This window comes from Scyliorhinus torazame, chromosome 3 (genome assembly GCF_047496885.1).
Source record: "Scyliorhinus torazame isolate Kashiwa2021f chromosome 3, sScyTor2.1, whole genome shotgun sequence".
NCBI lineage: Eukaryota > Metazoa > Chordata > Chondrichthyes > Carcharhiniformes > Scyliorhinidae > Scyliorhinus > Scyliorhinus torazame.
In genome coordinates, this window is record NC_092709.1 from 166,960,530 (window position 1) to 166,985,420 (window position 24,891).

The 24,891-nt window shown below is 44.4% G+C and overlaps 1 protein-coding gene across 1 annotated transcript in view; it reads left to right on the forward strand.

Moving 5' to 3' along the window:
* The window catches only part of zcchc4 (zinc finger, CCHC domain containing 4), a 113,035-nt gene extending 88,450 nt beyond the window's left edge, over positions 1–24,585 (forward strand). The window contains exons 9-13 of the mRNA XM_072496515.1: positions 2,451–2,572; positions 3,924–3,999; positions 12,278–12,329; positions 13,635–13,779; positions 24,032–24,585. Of these exons, the coding sequence (XP_072352616.1) occupies positions 2,451–2,572; positions 3,924–3,999; positions 12,278–12,329; positions 13,635–13,779; positions 24,032–24,224 (588 nt within the window). The 3' untranslated portion in view covers positions 24,225–24,585. The remainder of the gene's footprint in view (positions 1–2,450; positions 2,573–3,923; positions 4,000–12,277; positions 12,330–13,634; positions 13,780–24,031) is intronic.
* Positions 24,586–24,891: the final 306 nt, after the last annotated feature.

Sequence of the window (24,891 nt, forward strand, 5' to 3'; positions counted from 1 at the left end):
AACGGAGACCCACATGATATGCAGTTCAGTCTGATGCTACTATGTTTATATCTCATTGGGCAATCGGACTGAGGAATAGAGCAGTGTTTACCTCCCTACATTTCTTACCCTTTTACTTCAGAACGACCACATAGATTAGCCCTTGGTTATGCTCTTGACGGTTGGAGAGGGTATTGTGGGGGTAGTGAGAGGAAGTGCTCCCATTGCAAGCCTGGAATTCCAAGCTGTGAAAGAGAACTGTTTTGACACATGTTTTGTATTTCAGAGCTGGACTTGCACTGTCCCCGCTCTGCACTGAGAAAGTACCTCTTCAAGAACTCTTTCAAACCCCAATTTGTATGCATCAATCAAGCAAGGTTTATAAATTCTAGCCTAGGATATTTTGTCCACACGTACCAAATTTTACAAGGATAGTTTTGGGGCATCCAGTCATAATAATCTTCAATAATCTTTATTATTGTCCCAAGTAGGCTTACATTAACACTGCAATGAAGTTACTGTTGAAATCCCTTCAGTGCCACACTCCAGCGCCTGTTCGGATACACTGAGGGAGAATTCAGAATGTCCAATTCACCTAACAAGCACGTCTTTCGGGACTTGTGGGAGGACACCGGAGCACCCGGAGGAAACCCACGCAGACGCGGGGCGAACATACAGACTCCGCACAGACAATGACCCAAGCCGGGAATCAAACCCAGGACCCTAACGCTGTGATGCAACAGTGCCACCGTGCTGCCCATGCAATGTTTATAATAATATGTTAATGAACGTGTGACCAGCCCTTGTTCAATTTTGCAAATTTATATGAGTTTCTCATGTAAATGTTGGATGCACCAGGGTCTTTTTGAGCAGCATGGTGCAGAGTCTGTTCACCCTGCATTCTTGCCCTGCCATTTTAACTGCAACCTGTGAAGCGGCATGCACAACTATTTGCAACTGTGTAGACTGATTTCAGAATGACTCAGTGCCAGAAGATGCCAAACAAAGTAAATTTATGTAAATCTTTAATGGTTCCTTTGTGGGCCAGGAGGATCAGTAATACTGCTTTGGGATCTCACAAGGAAACTCTGCTGCTTCCACTCTCAGCATTTGTCAAATGATGACTGTTTACCTTCCATCATCAGCTTTTGGGCCCGGGACCTTTTCCTGATGGGCCTTCAACCACTTGAAATCTCACTGCCGTCTGCTGCTCTCCTCATTGGGATTGGGAGATAGGCACTCTTGGAAAATTGTAATCAAGTCAGATAATGTTATAATGTGGTTTAAATAATGTTTGCCTCAGGCTGGTAGGGCGTTAGCAGCCTATTGCTTCATGGTAAAGTTTTTAACTCTTCCTATAATCAGTTCCAAAAATATTGCCAGATTGGCTAGCACCCCTGTGTGGTACCTGTGCTATGAACACCTGTTTTTATTCAGCTCCTAGAAATGGGGCTGATGTTATCAACTGTAAATTTGGCCCTTTCAAGGGAAATTCCCAGATGTTGCTGAATTCACAGCAGTTTTGTGCTGCGGCTCTCTCACGAAGTTTAATGTAGCAGAAATGGATTTTTCATGCTAATTGTCTTTTGGCCTTTTCTCCCCTGAAAATATTGACTTTCTGTACTGCACCCTCCATTGTTTTTTGATCGTTCTTCATGTGCAGAGTTTGAGGCTAAATTGTTGTTCTAATTCTGGTAGCTCGGGTTAGGCCACATAACACGTTGCCTTTTAGAGTGCGTGGGAAGAACTGGAATTTCCACATAGCTACGAGAGATTATTTTGCAAATTTGCCCTGAGGCACACTCTTGATGCTGGTGATTACAAGACAGGAGCAGCTTTTAAAAGACTAGTGTGCTTTTAACAGGGGAAGCTGTAGCAGGCGTCAGAAAAATTGACTAATTATTTAACTTCATAGAGTGCTACATGCGGGCAGCTTTTCATTCTGGACTGGAGACCGAATACAGATGGTATCAAAGCAAAGTGTTTTTGCAGGCGAAGGTCTCCCTCTGGTTTAAAAACTGAGGTAGCAACTGCGTGGCTAGCGGGTAGTAACCAAGTCGATGCATTCATTTGTACCTGGCTGTAAATAAGGAAGAAATGTGATGGAAACGGTAGAATGTTTCCCGTCAACATTCTTTTGCAGGAGTCAGCTTGCTGTTTTTAAAAAAAAAAAACGCCAAATAGAGTCTTTTTTGGCAATGTGAGACAATCCACTGTTGCTTAGAATTTACTTTATGTAGATTTTGAATATAGTTATTTTTTACAACAAAGCAAAGTTTAAACTGAACCAAGGCTGAAAGATGAGATGATGTGCCATGAATTTAGTTTCAAGGAATCCGTGATCTGTAAATAATATATTTATAGATTTGCCAGTGGGGGATTTATAGTTTGTAGCTAGTACACATCTAGAGCCAGATCAACTGAAAGAATAGATGGCACCTGATAATCAATAATCATGATTTTGATTTCAGGTGGATTATGATAACCATGCATTATACAAGCATGGAAACACTGGTCGAAAACAATCTCCTGTGCGGATATTTACCAATCTTCCTCCTAAAGACATTATTTTGCCTGCAGAAGAAGGGTACAGGTAAGTTCATGCATTATATAAGCATGTCACCTGGTGAAAATGTTTCCGTGTTCTAATAAAATGCCTTTAACTTGAAATATCCTGAATCAAAGTGACAAACTGAGTAAAATAGTTCTCATCACAAATTTTTTTCCAATAAGTCATCAAGGAATGCAACTATGTGTTTTTAAGTTCCATTCAGTGTAATGAATATCAGGACAGCAGCTTCCCCAACCTCCCAGAAAAATCTCAACATGTCCTCAACATAGAATCCTTGAGTGCTGCAGTGCAGAAGGAGGCCATTCGGCCCATCGAGTCTGCCTCCACCCTCCGAAAGAGCACCCTACCCAGGTCCACTCCCCTGTCCACCCCACCCTATCCCCGTAACCTAATCTGCACATTCTTGTACAAGAAGGGGCAGTTTAGCATGATCAATCCACCTAACCTGCACATCTTTGACCTGCTCTGAACTGATATCATTGGGAAACAAACCAAGAATCAGAGGGGAAGACATTCTAAAGAACAGAAGAACTAGGAGTAGGAGAAGACCACATGGCCCATCGAGTCTGCTCTGTCGTTCAGTATGATCATGCTCATCTTGAACTCCAAATCCATTTTCCTGCCCACTCCCCATATCCCTTGATTCCCTGTCATACCAAAGATCTGTCTCTCTCAGCCTTAAATATATTCTACCATGGAGCATCCACAACCCAAGGAGGTAGAGAATTGCAACGTTTCACAACCTTTTGAATGAAGTAATTTCTTCTAAACTCAGTCCTAAATGATCGGCCTTTTATCCTGAAGCCACCTCTCTGTATTTTAGATTATCTGACGGGCAGAAACAATCTCTTCATGTCTATCTTGTCAAGATCCTGCAGAATCTTGTTTGTTTCAATGAGGTGACCTCTAATGCTTCAGATCTGCAGAGAACATAGGCCCAATTTACTCATCCTCTCATCCCAGTGATTGATTCAGTGAACCTTTGCAATACTGCCTCCAATGCCAATATGTCCTTTCTTAAATATGGAGACCAAAACTACACACTGTATTCTAGATGTAGTCTCATCAAAGCCCTGTACAATTGTAGCAAGACTTCTTTATTCCTGTACTCCAATCCCCTTGCAGCGTGTGTGTGTATATATTATCTTTAACAAAGTACAACAGCATATAATTTGGGACTGTCATGACACTGTATCTACTTCAGACAGTGTTTTCTATCTTTGCGTGACTCACTTTATAGGTTGGTAGTTATCAAGTAATTCAATCTTTATAATTTTCTCAGGTTGGTGAAGCAGTTTCCCATTTAGAAACGCAAATGCATATTCCTTGGCTTTTAAATTGCACTTTTACAAATTCCAGTCTTTTCCTCTAGGTTCTGTACACTTTGCCAGCGATATATATCCTCAGCAAACAGACACTGTGAGAAATGCAAGGCCTGCACATCTAAAGTAAGCACATCTTGTTTTCTTGTGCCCCACTAGATTGGAGGCAATTTTAGTTTTGTTTATGATTTGACATATCACACCATTCTGGTAAATTATTCCAGCAAATGAAGCAAAATACTTGAGAAGCCCCCAAAGTGCTTTGATAACTGTCTTGGAAACCCTAAATGGTGCTACAGGACTGACCTGCACCAACTTTAGATGCTTCAGTACTTTGGTAATCTTTATATTTTTCTCTAGTGTCTCTCCTATCAGCCTCCCCGAACAGGTGCCGGAATGTGGCGACTAGGGGCTTTTCAGTAACTTCATTTGACGCCTACTTGTGACAATAAGCGATTTTCATTTCATTTCATTTCCTCTGCCCCCATCCCCCTTGACCCTCGTCCCACTAAACTGCTGACTACCCCACTTCCCCTTCCTGGATCCCATGTTACCTGACGTTGTTTCCTGTCTCTGGGAGTTGTCCCACTCTCATTTAAATCTGCCGTCATCACCCTTTCATCAAAAAAGAATCCTTCATCCCACCATCCTTGTGCGCTACCGCCCATCTCCAACCTTTCGTTCTAAATTTCTTGAGGATCTTGGTGCCCAGATCCCTGCCCATCATTCCTGAAATTTCATGTCTGAGTCGCTAGCACAATACTGAAATATCAAAGCCACAATTAACATCCCATGATAGCGTTACAAAGGTTTCCCATCTCTTCCTTCTCGACCTGTCTCCAGCCTTTGATCAGGTTAACCATGCCATTCTCTTCCAATGCCTCTCCACTGTCCAACTGAGTGGGACAGCTCTCACCTAGTTCCATTCCTAACCATAGTCAGATAATAACCTGGAATGGTTACCTTAGCTCTGGTGTATTCTCAGCTCAATCCTGCTTTTCATCCATGTTGCCCCTCAGTGATATCACCTATAAATTCAGCATCCGTTCCGACACTGACTATATCCAGCATGATGTGGAGATGCCGGCGTTGGACTGGGGTGGGCACAGTAAGTAGTCTTACAACACTAGGTTAAAGTCCAACAGCTTTGTTACAAATCACTAGCTTTCCGAGCGCAGCTCCTTCATCAGGTGAGTCGCCTAATGAAGGAGCTGTGCTCTGAAAGCTAGTGATTCGAAACAAACCTGTTGGACTTTACTTGGTGTTGTAAGACTTCTTACTATATCCAGCATGCTTTACATCCGGTACTGGATAAGCAGAAATTTCTTCCAATTAAATATTGAGAAGGTTGAAGTCCCATTCTGTCTCTCTAACAACTGCCTGAGACTGAACCAAACTGTTCACAGTCTTGGTGTTATATTCATAGAATACCTACAGTGCAGAAGGCGGCCATTTGGCCCATCGAGTCTGCACCGACCCTCTGAAAGAGCACCCTACCCTAGGCCCAATCCCCGGTCCTATTTCCATAACCCCATCTAGGGGAAATTAAGCATGGCCAATTCACCTAACCCTGCATATCTTTGGAACGTGGGAGGAAACCGGAGCACCCAGAGGAAACCCACGCAGAACGCAGACACGGGAAGAATTTTCAAATTCCATACAGACAAGTCACCGAGGTCGGAATTGAACCCGGTCTGACACTGTGAGGAAGCAGTGCTAACCACGCTGCCACCCCAATATGTGCTTCCAACCACTTATTCTCTTAAGGCCACCTATTTCCACCTCCATAATATTGCCCAAATCTGCCCCTGCCTACGCTGAACCGGTGCTGTAACCCTCATTCCAATGCATTCCTGTCTGGCCTCCCATGTTATACTCTGTAGATTTGAGATTGTCCAAAGCTCTGCTGCCCATGACCTAGCACCAAATGCCATTCACTCCTGTTCTCGCTAATCTACATTGGCTGACGGGTAAGCAACAACTCGATCTTAAAATTTGTATCCTTATATTCAAGCGCCTCCATTTAAAAAAAAAAAGAAGAAATTTAGAGTACCCAATTCACTTTTTCCAATTAAGGGGCAATTTAGCGTAGCCAATCCATCTACCCTACACATCTTTGGGTTGTGGGGGCGAAACCCACGCAAACACGGGGAGAATGTGCAAACTCCACACGGACAGTGACCCAGAGCCGGGATAGAACACAGAACATAGAACATAGGAAATACAGCACAGAACAGGCCCATCGGCCCACGATGTTGTGCCGAACCTTTGTCCTAGATTAATCATAGATTATCATAGAATTTACAGTGCCGAAGGGGGCCATTCGGCCCATCGAGTCTGCACCGGCTATTGGAAAGAGCACCCTACCCAAGGTCAACACCTCCACCCTATCCCCGTAACCCAGTAACTCCACCCAACACCAAGGACAATTTTGGATACTAAGGGCAATTTAACATGGCCAATCCAGCTAACCTGCACATCTTTGGACTGTGGGAGGAAACCGGAGCACCCGGAGGAAACCCACGCACACACAGGGAGGATGTGCAGACTCCGCACAGACAGTGACCCAAGCCGGAATCAAACTTGGGACCCTGGAGCTGTGAAGCAATTGTGCTATCCACAATGCTACCGTGCTGCCCTTAAGAATAAATTAATCTACACTATATCATTCTACTGTAATCCATGTACCTATCCAATAGCTGCTTGTAGGTCCCTAATGATTCCGACTCAACTACTTCCACAGGCAGTGCATTCCATGCCCCCACTACTCTCTGGGTAAAGAACCTACCTCTGACATCCCCCCTATATCTTCTACCATTCACCTTAAATTTATGTCCCCTTGTAATGGTTTGTTCCACCCGGGGAAAATGTCTCTGACTGTCTACTCTATCTATTCCCCTGTTCATCTTATAAACCTCTATCAAGTCGCCCCTCATCCTTCTCCGTTCTAATGAGAAAAGGCCTAGCACCCTCAACCTTTCCTCGTAAGACCTACTCTCCATTCTAGGCACCATCCTGGTAAATCTCCTTTGCATCTTTTCCAAAGCTTCCACATCCTTCCTAAAATGAGGCGACCAGAACAGTACACAGTACTCCAAATGTGGCCTTACCAAAGTTTTGTACAGCTGCATCATCACCTCACGGCTCTTAAATTCAATCCCTCTGTTAATGAACACTAGCACACCATAGGCCTTCTTCACAGCTCTATCCACTTGAGTGGCAACTTTCAAAGATGTATGAACATAGACCCCAAGATCTCTCTGCTCCTCCACATTGCCAAGAACCCTACCGTTAACCCTTTATTCCGCATTCATATTTGTACTTCCAAAATGGATAACCTCACACTTTTCAGGGTTAAACTCCATCTGGCAGTTCTCAGCCCAGCTCTGCATCCTATCTATGTCTCTTTGCAGCCGACAACAGCCCTCCTCACTATCCACAACCCCACCAATCTTCATATCGTCTGCAAATTTACTGACCCACCCTTCAACTCCCTCATCCAAGTCATTAATGAAAATCACAAACAGCAGAGGACCCAGAACTGATCCCTGCGGTATGCCACTGGTAACTGGGATCCAGACTGAATATTTGCCATCCACCACCACTCCCTGACTTCTATCAGTTAGCCAGTTTGTTATCCAACTGGCCAAATTTCCTACTATCCTGTGCCTCCTTACTTTCTGCATAAGCCTACCATGGGGAACCTTATCAAATGCCTTACTAAAATCCATGTACACTACATCCACTGCTTTACCTTCATCCACATGCTTGGTCACCTCCTCAAAGAATTCAATAAGACTTGTAAGGCAAGACCTACCCCTCAAATCCGTGCTGACTATCCCTAATCAAGCAGTGTCTTTCCAGATGCTCAGAAATCCTATCCCTCAGTACCCTTTCCATTACTTTGCCTACCACCGAAGTAAGACTAACTGGCCTGTAATTCCCAGGGTTATCCCTCGTCCCTTTTTTGAACAGGGGCACGACATTCGCCTCTCTCCAATCCCCTGGTACCACCCCTGTTGATAGTGAGGATGAAAAGATCATTGCCAACGCCTCTGCAATTTCATCTCTTGCTTCCCATAGAATCCTTGGCTATATCCCGTCAGGCCCGGGGGACTTGTCTATCCTCAAGTTTTTCAAAATGCCCAACACATCTTCCTTCCTAACAAGGATTTCCTCAAGATTACCAGTCTGTTTCACACTGTCCTCTCCAACAATATGGCCCCTCTCATTTGTAAATACTGAAGAAAAATACTCGTTCAAGACCTCTCCTATCTCTTCAGACTCGATACACAATCTCCCGCCACTGTCCTTGATTGGACCTACCCTCGCTCTAGTCATTCTCATATTTCTCACATATGTGTAAAAGGCCTTGGGGTTTTCCTTGATCCTACCCGCCAATGATTTTTCATGCCCTCTCTTAGCTCTCCTAATCCCTTTCTTCAGTTCCCTCCTGGCTATCTTGTATCCCTCCAGCGCCCTGTCTGAACCTTGTTACCTCAGCCTTACATAAGTCACCTTCTTCCTCTTAACAAGACATTCAACCTCTCTTGTCAACCATGGTTCCCTCACTCGACCATCTCTTCCCTGCCTGACAGGGACATACATATCAAGGACACATAGTACCTGTTCCTTGAACAAGTTCCACATTTCACTTGTGTCCTTCCCTGACAGCCTATGTTCCCAACTTATGCACTTCAATTCTTGTCTGACAACATCGTATTTACCCTTCCCCCCAAATGTAAACCTTGCCCTGTTGCATGCACCTATCCCTCTCCATTACTAAAGTGAAAGTCACAGAATTGTGGTCACTATCTCCAAAATGCTCCCCCACTAACAAATCTATCACTTGCCCTGGTTCATTACCAAGTACCAAATCCAATATGGCCTCCTCTCTGGTCGGACAATCTACATACTGTGTTAGAAAAGCTTCCTGGACACACTGCACAAACACCACCCCATCCGAACTATTTGATCTGAAGAGTTTCCACTCAATGTTTGGGAAGTTGAAGTCACCCATGACGACTACCCCGTGACTTCTGCACCTTTCCAAAATCTGTTTCCCAATCTGTTCCTCCACATCTCTGCTACTATTGGGGGGCCTATAGAAAACTCCCAACAAGGTGACTGCTCCTTTCCTATTTCTGACTTCAACCCATCTACCTCAGTAGGCAGATACTCTTCGAACTGCCTTTCTGCCGCTGTTATACTATCTCTAATTAACAATGCTCCCCCCCCCCCACCTCTTTTACCACCCTCCCTAATCTTATTGAAACATCTATAACCAGGGACCTCAAACAACCTTTTCTGCCCCTCTTCTATCCAAGTTTCCGTAATGGCCACCACATCGTAGTCCCAAGTACCGATCCATGCCTTAAGTTCACCCACCTTATTCCTGATGCTTCTTGAGTTGAAGTATACACACTTCGACCCATCTCCGTGCCTGCAAATACTCTCCTTTGTCAGTGTTCCCTTCCTCACTACCTCACTACACGCTTTGGCATCCTGAATATCGGCTACTTTAGTTGCTGGACTACAAATCCGGTTCCCATTTCCCTGCCAAATTAGTTTAAACCCTCCCGAAGAGTACTAGAAAACCTCCCTCCCAGGATATTGGTGCCCCTCTGGTTCAGATACAACCCGTCCTGCTTGTACAGGTCCCACCTTCCCCAGAATGCACTCCAATTTTCCAAATACCTGAAGCCCACACCCCTACATCATTCCTGCAGCCACGTGTTCACTCTCTCCCTATTCCTAGCCTCGCTATCACGTGGCACTGGCAACAAACCAGAGATGACAACTCTGTCTGTCCTGGCTTTTAACTTCCAGCCTAACTCCCTAAACCCGTTTATTACCTCCACACCCCTTTTCCTACCTACGCCGTTGGTACCAATGTGCACCACGACTTCTGGCTGCTCCCCCTCCCCCTTAAGGATCCTGAAGACACGATCCGAGATATCCCTGGCCCTGGCACCCGGGAGGCAACATACCTTCCGGGAGTCTCGCTCGCGACCACAGAATCTCCTATCTATTCCCCTAACCATTCAATCTCCTTTTACTATTGCTTTTCTATTCTCCCCCCCTTCCCTTCTGAGCCCCAGAGCCAGACTCGGTGCCAGACACCTGGCCGCTAGGGCCTTCCCCTGGTGGTTCACCCCCCCCCCCCCCCCAACTGCATCCAAAACGGTATACTTGTTTTGAAGGGGAATGGCCACGAGGGATCCCTGCACTGTCTGCCTGTTTGTTTTCTTTCCCCTGACTGTAACCCAGCTACTCTTGTCCTGTACCTCGGGTGTGGTTACCTCCCTGTAACTCTTCTCTATCACCCCCTCTGCCTCCCGGATGATCCGAAGTTCAACCAGCTCCAGTTCCCTAACACGGTCTCTGAGAAGCTGGAATTGGGTGCACTTCCCGCAGGTATAGTTTGCGGGGACACCGGTGGTATCCCTCACCACCCACATCCTACAGGAGGAGCATGCAACTGGCCTAGCCTCCATGCCCTCTTACCTTACAGAATATAGCTGCCCTGTGGACCAACTGGACCTCCGCCCTCCGACTCTGCTCCCAGTCAGCTGCACTCTCTGTAAACTCCTGGCTCCCTTCTCGCTCTTTGAGGAAATGTAGGAAATTAAATGAAAGGCGCACCTTACTCCCTCCTCACCTAACCCCCTCAGTCACCAAACTCTCACTATGGCACTGAAATGCACCAAATTCAGCACTCAGTGCAGAACCTGGGACCTCGGCGCCGTGAGACTGCAGTGCTACCACTGAACCATCGTGCTGCCCTTCAAACGCCTCCATGACCTGGCGCCTCCCTGTCTCTGTAATCTCCTCCAGCCCCACAACCCTTCATGATATCTGCGCTTATCTAATTGTCTCCCCTTGAGCATCCATAGTTTTAATCGCTTCATCACTGGTGGCAGTGTGTTCAGCTGTCTGGTCTCCACATTCTGAAATTTCTTCACTAAACTTCTTCACATCTTGACCTCACTTCCCTTCATTGTAACACTCCTTAAAACCTACCCCATTGACCAGGATTTTGGTCACTTGCCCATATATCTCCACATGTGGCTTGATAAATGTTATTTAATAACTGTTGTGCAGAACTCTGGGACATTCTGTCACCATAAAGGAGCTATATAAATAAACGTTGTTGTGCTTGTTTTATATTGTGAAGTTGTGTTTTTAGCAACAATGGGCTGAATTTTTATGCAGATATCCTTTAGCTTCTTTTGAGTGCATGTTCATTGCCTGGAAAATTGCTTTCGGTGCTGACTATGGCCTCTGCCTACTGATGAGATGTTTCTCTTCACTGCAGAGTCTTTCACAGTGACCCCCGCACCCAGTCCATGATTTGTGGATTTGTACTTGCTGCCTCCCATGCACACCTTTCCCAAATTTGGATACGCTGTTGTCAGTTTGTACCAAAGACCAGAGGGAAGTAACTTGCCGCAAAAAGGGAGAGAAAATTAGAAAACATTCTCTTGAAGGCAAGGTTTCATATCATAGATTATCATAGAATATACAGTGCAGAAGGAGGCCATTCGGCCCATCGAGTCTGCACCGGCTCATGGAAAGAGCACCCTACCCAAGGTCAACACCTCCACCCTATCCCCATAACCCAGTAACCCCACCCAACACTCAGGGCAATTTATCATGGCCAATCCACCTAACCTGCACATCTTTGGACTGTGGGAGGAAATCGGAGCACCCGGAGGAAACCCACGCACACACGGGGTGAACGTGCAGACTCCGCACGGACAGTGACCCAAGCCGGAATTGAACCTGGGACCCTGGAGCTGTGAAGCAATTGTGATAACCACAATGCTACCGTGCTGCCCATCTCAGCTTCTGTCTTCAAAATGACACAGGAGACAGTTTGGAATGGTTGGCAATCATTTTTATTGGGGCTTGAGGTCTGTCGGACAAGGAACCTTCTACAAAAAAACAGAAGTGTTGGTGACACGGTGTTGAGATGACTGTATTTGAAACAAAGAGAGATCGATCATAGAACTGGTACATTTGAAGGACCTTCGTCGGTGTGGTCATTTCCTCACCACTTTTAACCTTGCCTTGGAGAATGTATTTTTTAAAATAAATCTAGAGTGCCCCATTATTTTATTTCCAATGAGAGAGTAATTTAGCGTTGTCAATCTACCCTCCACACCTTTGGGTTGTGGGGTGAGACCCACGCAGACACAGTAAAAATGTGCAAACTCCGCAAGGACAGTGACCCGGAGCCCGGATCAAACCTGGGTCACCGGTACTGTGAGGCAGCAGTGCTAACCACTGTGCCGGCCGTTTGTACTGGGGAATGTAAATGATGACCCGTAATGGTATATTTTAAAATGTATTTTCTCTGAAGTTTCTGGTTTAGATTAACGCTGTTTTATATTCCTATTAGGATGGCAGGCAATGGAAACACTGTCAGACCTGCAACAAATGCGTAAAACCATGTGAGTAGAACTCATTAGGCAGTGACACTGTTAATGTTTACAGGGTCTGTTGACTAGATGTGCAGGCAGTCAATGTACAAGAATATTTAATTCTCAAAAATGACACTAACGCATTGGTAGTGCAGACGTTGAGACCAATGCGAGGGGAACTTTACCTACAATATTTATTTCATATTATTCTGGAAAATAGGTACAAGAGAGTACAGGATGGGGTCAGCAACATTGACAAATATATATTATCCAGATTTCCTTGAATGTATGATGCTCAAAGTAATCACCTGGCCTTCAGGGGAAAACCATGACAAGCAGCTAACAGGATATTTATAATTTTACTTTATGGGATGGTTAAAACATGGGTACAATGAGGTCTCGATAGATGAGAACCAGGTAAAATGATTGCACTAAATTGAAACAAATGACAGAAGCTCATCATATTTTGCTTTAGTATATATTTTAAATGCATTTCTCTAAAAGAATCATAGAATCCCTACAGTGCAGAAGGAGGCCATTCGGCCCATCGAGTCTGCACCGGCCCTCTGAAAGAGCACCCTAACAAGGCCCATTCCCCTGCCCTATTTCCCGTAACCCCACTTAACCTGCACATCCCTGGACACTAAGGGTCAATTTAGCATGGCCAGTCCACCTGAGCAGCACTTCTTTGGACTGTGGAAGGAAACCAGAGCACCAGGAGGAAATCTATGCAGACACTGGGAGTGTGTGCAAATTCCACACAGACTGTAACTCAAGGCTGGAATTGCCCTCGGGTTCCTGGCGCTGTGAGGCAGCAGTGCTGACCGTTTTAGTAGGAAATGGGAATGTGGTGTATCAAGGTGGTCTATGCTAGCCAGGAATCATGGGTGGAATCATTCTGGGGATTTTCTTGTTTGAGGAAAGATATTCCTGGAAATGTAGTTTTTCAGTTAAAACCAAGACAATGGTTTGCTGTGTGGAATTAATTGAAAAAATATATTTTGGCCTGCAGGTCACAGTTTATTTTTTAAGATAATGCTTTTAATAAGATTTATTTACAATTCAAATCGTAATAACATTTATTCAATGTTGAAATTTTGCAACGCAAATTGAGTTCAGGTTCTTTCATTCTGCTGTTCCCACAATTGAAATTCTGAGTACATGGTCCAGTTTTCTGCACTAAAACAATTCCTGCCGTGGAAAAGCAGGCCCTTGCTAAAGAAGCCTGAATCTATTTGTTGTTTCAGAATTCAAATATGGCACTGCCTGTGCTGTCGAAACAATAATAAAAAAGTACAGATTGATATTGACCTAAGAAATAATTGTGTTTTCCAGCATGGATTCACTGTGACACCTGCTGTCGTTGTGTCCTTCAGGAACATACATGCGGGACAGCTGGAGATGGATGTTTTACATGTGGAAGCACTGAGCACAAACGCAGGGAATGTCCTCAGTCAGCATTCCCAAACAGGACCACCATGTGAGTTTAGCACATCAATTGATATAAAAACTTTTTCATGAAATGTCAATCAACTTTTTGATCTAATTAATGCAAGTTTAATAGCAGAGCAATCGGAAAACAGTAACAGGATCGGACAGAGTCAGCATGGACTTACAAAAGGGAAATCATGCTCAACAAATCTACTGGAATTCTTCGAAGAAGTAACTATTAGAATTGATGCGGGGGGGGAGGCAATTATGTGGCTTATTTGGACTTTCAGGAGACTTTCGACAAGGTTCCACATAAGAGATTAACATGTAAAATTAAAGCGCTTGGGATTGGGGGTGGTGCATTGAGATAGATAGAAAACTGGTTTAAAGACAGGAAACAAAGAGTAGGAATAAATGGATCTTTTTCCAAGTGGCAGGCAGTGACAAGTGGGCACCGCAAGGATCAGTGGCAGATACACATTCTCCCCATGTCTGCATGGGTCTCACCTTCGCAACCCAAAAAGATGTGCAGGGTGGGTGAATTGGCCACGCTAAATTGCCGCTTAATTGGAAAGAAAATGGATGCTCTGTGTCTGCATGGCTTTCCTCCGGCTGCTCCGGGTTTCATCCCACACAGTGGAAAGATATGTGCGGGTTAGGTGGATTGGCCATGCTAAATTGTCCCTTAGTGTCCAAAAGGTTAGGTGGGGTTAATGGGTTTTGGGGATAGGGTGGGGGCGTGGGCCAATGTAGGGTGCACTTTCAGAGGATCAGTGCAGACTTGATGGGCTGAATGGCCTCCTCTTGCACTGTAGTGATTCTGTGATATCCCTATAAAGCTGGATGAGAGGGTGAGCTATAAGGATGACATGGAGATGCTTCAGTGTGATTTGGACAGGTTTATTGAGTGGGCAAATATATGGCAGATGCAGTATAATGTAGATAAATGTGAGGTTATCCACTTTGGTAGCAAAAACAAGAAGGTAGATTATTATCTGAATTGCTATAGATCGGAGAGGGGAATGTGCAACGAGACCTGGGTGCCTTTATACATCAACCGCTGAAAGTAAGGTGGTGAAGATAGAAAAAGGTATGTTGGTTTGATAGCGAGAGGATTCGATTACAGGAGCAGGGATGTCTTGCTGCAGATATTCATGGGCTTGCTGAGACCACATCTGGAATATTGGGTACAGTTTTGGTCTCCTTTTCTGAGGAAGGATGCTCTTGCTATAGAGGGAGTTTACCAGACTGATCCCTGGGATGGTGGGACTATGTATAAGATTGAGTCGGTTCGGATTGAAAGGATATGGGGGGGGAAACAGGACCAGGTTACGGAGTTGGATAATCAGCTATGATCATAATGAATGGTTGAGCAGACTCGGGAGGACAGAATGGCCTCCTGCTCCTATTTTCTATGTTTCCCTTTTATCCCATTGTTCACAAGCAAATGACTGACGTGGTAAACCAAATAGTTTTATCTCTTGTTGTACAGAGTGTGACAGCTTACAGCAACCAAGTGAACATATTTTTTACTCTTCCCAATATCTTTGCTCTGCCCATTAGATTCGCTCTAACGTGGACTAATTCATGTTTATGCCCCTGTCCTCTAATGTCCTTCACTCTTCCTTAGTTAGCCATGCCTTGTAACTTATTTTCGCCAGAACAATTCTTTGCCTGCCTAATTCTGAATGATTAATATTGTGAGCTAAAAAGGACCCATCACACCCCTCCCATGGCACACAATTATCCACACCCCATTAGTCTGACGAATATCCATTTAGCCCTACCTTTAGCTCTCTAATCCCCTCTCTCTCTATCCATACACTTCATTTCCTTGAATACAACACAGCTTTGTTTTCACATCAAGTTCCTTATGTGACATCTTATCAAATGCCTTATGAAAATCTATCCACGCCCTATTCTTTTCTATGCACTTCGCTTCAAAAGAAATCAATTTCAAATACAATTGCCTTTCACTGGTACACGTTAAAATTAGCCCTGATTGCGTCGAGGACCCGGGTCACTGTGCGTGTGGAGTTTGCACATTCTCCCCGTGTCTGCTTGGGTCTCACTCCCACAACCCAAAAAGATGTGCAGGGTAGGTGGATCGGCCATGCTAAATTGCCCCTTAATTGGGGGAAAGAAATTGAGTGCTCTAAATTTATTTAAAAGAATTTAACCCTGATTAACCCAAGAATTCTTCTGTTTCTACCAACCATATTCTAGGTGTGTCATACCGATGTATTTTTGCTTTTCTGAATCTAATTATTATTTTGCCACCTTTTGACACTATTCCAGTCTCCAAGTATTTTTGTAAAATTATGGTTAATTAATTTAATTTGTTAGAAGTTTTGTTTTGAATATTTATCTTTAATAGTGGCTTTTTTACATCCTCTTTGGGTAGCCCTACAAGCCCAGTTTATTTTTGGAAAAAATAAATAAGCACAACCATAGATCCTTAACTGAACATCATCTTCACTAGTGCATCGTGTTCAGGTATATGATGTCCCTGTTCATCTCAAAGTAATCCTAGCCTTTCTTTAACTGTCTTCTTATTTTGTATGTAGAATTCTCTTTTAGATAACTCATTAGCTTTCCTAATTGTCTCTCCTTATTCCCCATTTTTATATTTCTCTGTATTGTTCTGCACTGTCCTATATTTCTCATATACCTCAATAAAAAAACTCCCTTTTGCTGTAACCTCACTGCTTACTTATGGGAAGATCCAAATTATATATCTATATTTATTCATCTCACAATTCAAAGAATCATAGAAGTCTGAAGTGTGGTGAGAGGCTCATTATGTCTGTGTCAACTCTTTGCTACGACAATCCAAAACTAATCCTGCTGTTTTGTTTTCCTCCTATAACTTGTATCTTTCTCTGCTACAAATAATTATCCAATTTTTCCTTAGAAGAAGCATTGCCCTCCACCTCAAATATTCCTGTAGCAAAGCATTGACCCTCTGTGTGAAGAAAGCTTTAATTTTCTGTCACGTAACGCGCCCATTTTAAGTTGCTGACCCACTGATCTCTCAAATAGAGGAAATAGTATTTCCCTATTTACTCTATTAAAACACCACCTACTTTTTAAATAAAAAAACATTTATTAAGTCTCTTAGCTTTCTCTGTTTCAATGAATTGATATGCCATTTTCAGGGCCAGATTGCTTTTCATCTCACTGAAGTTAGGAAATTTCAAGTTCAAATTTCCTGGGCTAGATTCTCCGCTGTCCGCATTCTCCATTTCGCTGGCAGCCTGGGGATTTCCCAACGGCGTGGGACTGCCCACAATAGGAAACTCCATTGGTGAGACGGAGAATCCCAGGGGCGCGCCGCACCAGAAATCTGGCGCAGTGGGAGGGAGAATCCCGTCCCCTGTCTTTTTTAAAAATTGTTGACAATGTGAGCATAATTAGGATATGGTGTTCTGCTTCTAACTTACTTATCTTGTTCTGTTACCCAGATTCAGATCTAACATTTGGACATGCAACATAGTTATCTGGGAAGACTTGTTTTCAGAAATGTTATTTCTGCCAACCTTAGGATCGTTAAATTTCCCCACGGTTACAACACTGCTACGAGTGCAAATCTCACTAAATTACCAATAAATCTCAACCTCAATTTTCCTCACTATTTACTAATGTGTTATATACTATCAATGTAGCAACAAATCCCATTCTATGTCTTTGTTCAACGCAGACTGTCTGAATGTGAACGTCAATGAAACCTCCCCTTTTCAAAGTTGTAATTAATAATCTAACCATCCTCTTTTTTTCCTTCTGTCCCTTGAACATTTTGTAGGTGGAATATTTAGGTGTTAGTCTCACTTTCCAACATTGTCTTTATATTCAGATGAATGCATTTGGTTCCATTATTTTATTTCTAATGTTTTACATTTGCATATGAAAATGCAGCACTAAACCTTTTGTACTCTTTGATGTACCTTTTATCCTTAATGTCTTGTTTTATCCTTATAATCATGTTTTATCCTCTTATTATTTGCAGTAATGTGCATCACTCCATAACACCTCCTTGAGTTTACTATTTTAGACTGCATTTCCCCTTCATTATACTCACTGTTGATAATTCTTACTTAATTAGGTTTGCTTCTCCTAAATCCTGAAATTACATCTATCATAGAACTTAAACTTTATTGATTTTTGTATAATACCGCTCTTGAAAATGTGTCATTTTGATATGATGAAACCAAGACCAAGGGCAGCACGGTAGCATGGTGGTTAGCACAATTGCTTCACAGCTCCAGGGTCCCAGGTTTGATTCCCCGCTGGGTCACTGTCTGTGCGGAGTTTGCACGTTCTCCCCGTGTCTGCGTGGGTTTCCTCCGGGTGCTCCGGTTTCCTCCCACAGTCCAAAGATGTGCGGGTTAGGTGGATTGGCCGTGCTAAATTGCCCTTAGTGTCCAAAATTGCCCTTAGTGCTGGGTGGGATTACTGGGTTATGGGGATAGGGTGGAGGTGTGGACTTGGGTAGGGTGCTCTTTCCAAGAGCCGGTGCAGACTCGATAGGCCGAATGGCCTCCTTCTGCACTGTAAATTCTATATGTAAAGACTGTGCCACATGAGGCAGCTATGGTTTGGCTGCATTTATCTCAAAGAACAAAGAAATGTACAGCACAGGAACAGGCCCTTCGGCCCTCCAAGCCCGTGCCGACCATGCTGCCCGACTAAACTACAATCTTCTACACTTCCTGGGTCCGTATCCCTCTATTCCCATCCTATTCATGTATTTGTCAAGATGCCCCTTAAATGTCACTATCGTCCCTGCTTCCACCACCTCCTCCGGTAGCGAGTTCCAGGCACCCACTACCCTCTGCGTAAAAAACTTGCCTCGTACATCTACTCTAAACCTTGCCCCTCTCACCTTAAACCTATGCCCCCTAGTAATTGACCCATCTACCCTGGGGAAAAGCCTCTGACTATCCACTCTGTCTATGCCCCTCATAATTTTGTATACCTCTATCAGGTCTCCCCTCAACCTCCTTCGTTCCAGTGAGAACAAACCGAGTTTATTCAACCGCTCCTCATAGCTAATGCCCTCCATACCAGGCAACATTCTGGTAAATCTCTTCTGCACCCTCTCTAAAGCCTCCACATCCTTCTGGTAGTGTGGCGACCAGAATTGAACACTATACTCCAAGTGTGGCCTAACTAAGGTTCTATACAGCTGCAACATGACTTGCCAATTCTTATACTCAATGCCCGGGCCAATGAAGGCAAGCATGCCGTAAGCCTTCTTGACTACCTTCTCCACCTGTGTTGCCCCTTTCAGTGACCTGTGGACCTGTACTCCTAGATATCTTTGACTTTCAATACTCTTGAGGGTTCTACCATTCACCGTATATTCCCGACCTGCATTAGACCTTCCAAAATGCATTACCTCACATTTGTCCGGATTAAACTCCATCTGCCATCTCTCCGCCCAAGTCTCCAAACAATCTAAATCCTGCTGTATCCTCCGACAGTCCTCATCGCTATCCGCAATTCCACCAACCTTTGTGTCGTCTGCAAACTTACTAATCAGACCAGTTACATTTTCCTCCAAATCATTTATATATACTACAAAGAGCAAAGGCCCCAGCACTGATCCCTGTGGAACACCACTGGTCACAGCCCTCCAATTAGAAAAGCATCCTTCCATTGCTACTCTCTGCCTTCTATGGCCTAGCCAGTTCTGTATCCACCTTGCCAGCTCACCCCTGATCCCGTGTGACTTCACCTTTTGTACTAGTCTACCATGAGGGACCTTGTCAAAGGCCTTACTGAAGTCCATATAGACAACATCCACTGCCCTACCTGCATCAATCATCTTAGTGACCTCCTCGAAAAACTCTATCAAGTTAGTGAGACACGACCTCCCCTTCACAAAACCGTGCTGCCTCTCACTAATACGTCCATTTGCTTCCAAATGGGAGTAGATCCTGTCTCGAAGAATTCTCTCCAGTAATTTCCCTACCACTGAAGTAAGGCTCACCGGCCTGTAGTTCCCGGGATTATCCTTGCTACCCTTCTTAAACAGAGGAACAACCTTGGCTATTCTCCAGTCCTCCGGGGCATCCCCCAAAGACAGCGAGGATCCAAAGATTTCCGTCAAGGCCTCAGCAATTTCCTCTCCAGCCTCCTTCAGTATTCTGGGGTAGATCCCATCAGGCCCTGGGGACTTATCTACCTTAATATTTTTTAAGACACCCAACACCTCTTCTTTTTGGATCTCAATGTGACCCAGGCTATCTACACACCCTTCTCCAGACTCAACATCTACCAATTCCTTCTCTTTGGTGAATACTGATGCAAAGTATTCATTTAGTACCTCGCCCATTTCCTCTGGCTCCACACATAGATTCCCTTGCCTATCCTTCAGTGGGCCAACCCTTTCCCTGGCTACCCTTTTGCTTTTTATGTACGTGTAAAAAGCCTTGGGATTTTCCTTAACCCTATTTGCCAATGACTTTTCGTGACCCCTTCTAGCCCTCCTGACTCCTTGCTTAAGTTCCTTCCTACTTTCCTTATATTCCACGCAGGCTTTGTCTGTTCCCAGCCTTTTAGCCCTGATAAATGCCTCCTTTTTCTTTTTGACGAGGCCTACAATATCTCTCGTCATCCAAGTTTCCCGAAAATTGCCGTATTTATCCTTCTTCCTCACAGGAACATGCCGGTCCTGAATCCCTTTCAACTGCCACTTGAAAGCCTCCCACATGTCAGATGTTGATTTTCCCTCAAACATCCGCCCCCAATCTATGTTCTTCAGTTCCCGCCTAATATTGTTATAATTAGCCTTCCCCCAATTTAGCACATTCATCCTAGGACCACTCTTATCCTTGTCCACCAGTACTTTAAAACTTACTGAATTGTGGTCACTGTTACCGAAATGCTCCCCTACTGAAACATCTACCACCTGGTCGGGCTCATTCCCCAATACCAGGTCCAGTACCGCCCCTTCCCTATTGGACTGCCTACATATTGTTTTAAGAAGCCCTCCTGGATGCTCCTTACAAACTCCGCCCCGTCTAAGCCCCTGGCACTAAGTGAGTCCCAGTCAATATTGGGGAAGTTGAAGTCTCCCTCACCACAACCCTGTTGTTTTTACTCTTTTCCAAAATCTGTCTACCTATCTGCTCCTCTATCTCCCGCTGGCTGTTGGGAGGCCTGTAGTAAACCCCCAACATTGTGACTGCACCCTTCTTATTCCTGATCTCTACCCATATAGCCTCACTGCCCTCTGAGGTGTCCTCTCGCAGTACAGCTGTGATATTCTCCCGAACCAGTAGCGCAACTCCGCCTCCCCTTTTACATCCCCCTCTATCCCGCCTGAAACATCTAAATCCTGGAACGTTTAGCTGCCAATCCTGCCCTTCCCTCAACCAGGTCTCTGTAATGGCAACAATATCATAGTTCCAAGTACTAATCCAAGCTCTAAGTTCATCTGCCTTACCCGTAATACTTCTTGCATTAAAACATATGCACTTCAGGCCACCAGACCCGCTGTGTTCAGCAACTTCTCCCTGTCTGCTCTGCCTCAGAGCCACACTGTCCCTATTCCCTAGTTCTCCCTCAATGCTCTCACCTTCTGACCTATTGCTCCCGTGCCCACCCCCCTGCCATACTAGTTTAAACCCTCCCGTGTGACACTAGCAAACTTCGCGGCCAGGATATTTATGCCTCTCCGGTTTAGATGCAACCCGTCCTTCTTATACAGGTCACACCTGCCCCGGAAGAGCTCCCAGTGGTCCAGATAATGGAAACCCTCCCTCCTACACCAGCTGTTTAGCCACGTGTTTAGCTGCTCTATCTTCCTATTGCTAGCCTCACTGGCACGTGGCACAGGGAGTAATCCCGAGATTACAACCCTCGAGGTCCTGTCTTTTAACTTTCTGCCTAGCTCCCTGAACTCCTGCTGCAGGACCTCATGCCCCTTCCTGCCTATGTCGTTAGTACCAATATGTACAACGACCTCTGCCTGTTTGCCCTCCCCCTTCAGGATGCCCTCTACCCGTTCGGAGACATCCTGGACCCTGGCACCAGGGAGGCAACATACCATCCTGGAGTCTCTTTCACGTCCACAGAAGCGCCTATCTGTGCCCCTGACTATAGAGTCCCCTATTACTATTACTCTTCTGCGCTTTGACCCTCCCTTCTGAACATCAGAGCCAGCCGTGGTGCCACTGCTCTGGCTGCTGCTGTTTTCCCCTGATAGGCTATCCCCCCCGACAGTATCCAAAGGGGTATATCTGTTCGAGAGGGGGACAACCACAGGGGATTCCTGCACTGACTGCCTGCCCTTTCTGTTGGTCACCCATTTCTCTGCCTGCACCTTGGGTGTGACCACATCTACATAACTGCGATCTATGACGCTTTCCGCCACCTGCATGCTCCTAAGTGCATCCAATTGCCGCTCCAACCGAACCATGCGGTCTGTGAGGAGCTCCAGTTGGGTGCACTTTCTGCAGATGAAGCCATCCGGGACGCTGGAAGCCTCCCGGACCTGCCACATCTCACAGTCAGAGCACAGCACCCCTCTAACTGACATTGCGTCAATTAATTAAAATTAAAATTAATTTTTTTTTTTTTGAATATTTCTTTTTTTTAAATTTCAAAGTTACTGTTGACTATCTGTTTCCTAGCACTAGATTTCTAATAGAAATGCGAAAGCTAAATATAGTACTCTCCGATCTCTGGCTTAGATATCCCTCTAAATTATAATTAAGTAATTATGTTTAATTAGTTACCAATGCTCAGTTTTTTTAATTTAGTGTAGAATCCCAACCAGCCACTCAGGCCACAGCTTTTCTGTGATTTCACTTCAGTTTCCCCCCCCGACACACACAAAATTTGAAAAAGGTACAAAAGTAAAAATGCGTAAAAATCACTTACTTACCCTCTTCGTGTTAATAATAAAATATGGTACTTACCTCACACCAATGGGTTTTATTATTAGGTTAGAGGAGGAGGGCGGGTGGGAGACACTACACGTGTAGTGTCTCGGGTTTCCTCTCCACCAGAATTTATTGGTGAGGGTCTTCCCAGAGGTCAGCCTGACTGACTTCCTCCATCCATCTACAGTTCATTTTTATCACTAACATTGTCTTATCTCATTCAGCCTTGGGTTTGTTCAAACTCTGCACTACCGCCTTTAACTGCACCAAGAGCGCTTACATGAGACTTGAAGTTAAACCAGAATTGAAATCTTCCTTTTTTGCACTACTATAGGAACATAGGAGCAGGACTTAGGCTATTCAGCCCCTCGAGCCTGTTCTGCCATTCTACTAGGTCAAGGCTGATCATCTACCTCAATGACATTTTCCACAGATATATGACAATACATCTTGATGTCATTGGTATCTAGAAATCCATTAATCTCTTGAACATAGTCATTGACTAAATGTCCACAGATGTCAGGGTTAAAGAATTGCAGAGATTCACTACCCTCTGATTGAAGAAATTCCTCCTCACTTCAGTCATAAATGGCTTGCCACTTTTTCTGAGACTGTGCCCCTGGTTCTAAACATCCCAGTCAGTGGGAATATCTTTTCTGCATCTACCATGTCTAGCCCTTTAAGAATATTGTAAGTTTCAATTAGTGATGTACTTGAGGAGAGAGGTTTCGCGAGCAAGAATAAAAAGAGTCTGTATTTTGTTCTGTCTGAGGTCTTCCTCTGTCCGTAGCACTGGTCTGTTCGCCTGATCTCTCTGATTCAGAGTCCGCATGAGTCCGGTCCAAAGTCTGAAGTTGGAGCCATCAATTATGGTTCACATTTATGCCACAGAGTTTGCCTATTGGATTTGGTGGATTCAGTGGCACAAGCGGTACAGTCTCCACACTGTTGTCTCGTTCCCTGATAAACCTACGATATTTCCATTTCAACAATAATCGGTTCTGTTTTAGTATAGGCGTGACCAAAACCAAATGATTCCCACGTGGCTTCACAGACTATAGATCTGTCATTTTCCTGCAGTAGGATGGTAAACATGTGAAGGTTGAAAGTCTTTAATCTTTCCATGGGTGTGACTGAAAAGAAAGGCAGATGGCCTTCTCCCAAGCCTTTGACGGCATTGCCCTCGCACTTCTGGTGCAAGGTGGTTCACCTGCCTTCTCCCTCCCTCCCTGTGGGAAGTAGGTGATCGGTATTGCCAGAGGTCAGAAATCTGCTTGTGTGCAACAACAATTGCAGAAATGCACCCCACCACCTAGTGGCACATTGTGTTCCGACAGCGCCAGACGATGTACTACAATTTAGAATTCCTAAAGCTATTAGATACTTTATCATTATATTTTTTGCACACAGTGAAGAGGCAAAACCACGTAAAAGAAAACTTTTGGAGACAGATAATAAGACCACTGTAAACAAATGTAAAAAACAAGCCCAAAAAGTGAGTACCGGAAAGAGGAAAACCCTGAAGTGGGCAACTGGGAAGTTGAAAAGGAAACTGAAGAGGAAGAAGAAACAGAAGCGTAGGGGACAAACTGTGCAGTGCTAGATAATGAGCTGAGCACTGCTTAACTTCTACCTTCACAAGCAAATTAAACTCTTCCTGAGGAATCGAGGGGCCGCCGAGGTGCACCTTTGCATCACCTCTTTTCCAATGTCAGTGCCTTGTTTACACAATATGTTTGATGCAATATTCAACCTGTCAATCCGGAAGCCACGTTCCATCCACATACCAAAGAACACTCGTGCAGAGATAATTTTTTAAAACGTTGGATATGTTGTCAGAGATATAAAGCTATCATAATATATTGTCTTCATTCATTGGTGTGAAATTCTGTCGTCTATGTTCTCACCTTAGTCATACAGCGATTCTGAAATGGCACTTGTGGATTAAAGCGCATCTTTCTAAATATGTGGTCTTATTTGATTTGAATGAAAGTTCTTTTCAACTGTGTTTCCCAAATGTGGGGAGATGGTGGCATTGTGGTAGTGTCACGAGACTAGTAATCCAGTAATGCTCAGTGGACAAGGGTTCAAATCCCACCGTGGCAGCTGCTGGCATTTAAGTAATTCAACTAATAAAATCTGGAATTGAAAGTTAGTCTCAGTAATGGAGACTATCACCGATTTTCATAAAACCTGTCTGGTTCTTCATAGAGTGGCAGGGGGATGGGAACCTGAGTAGAAGACAGGAGAGAGAAACCAAGATAGAAAAG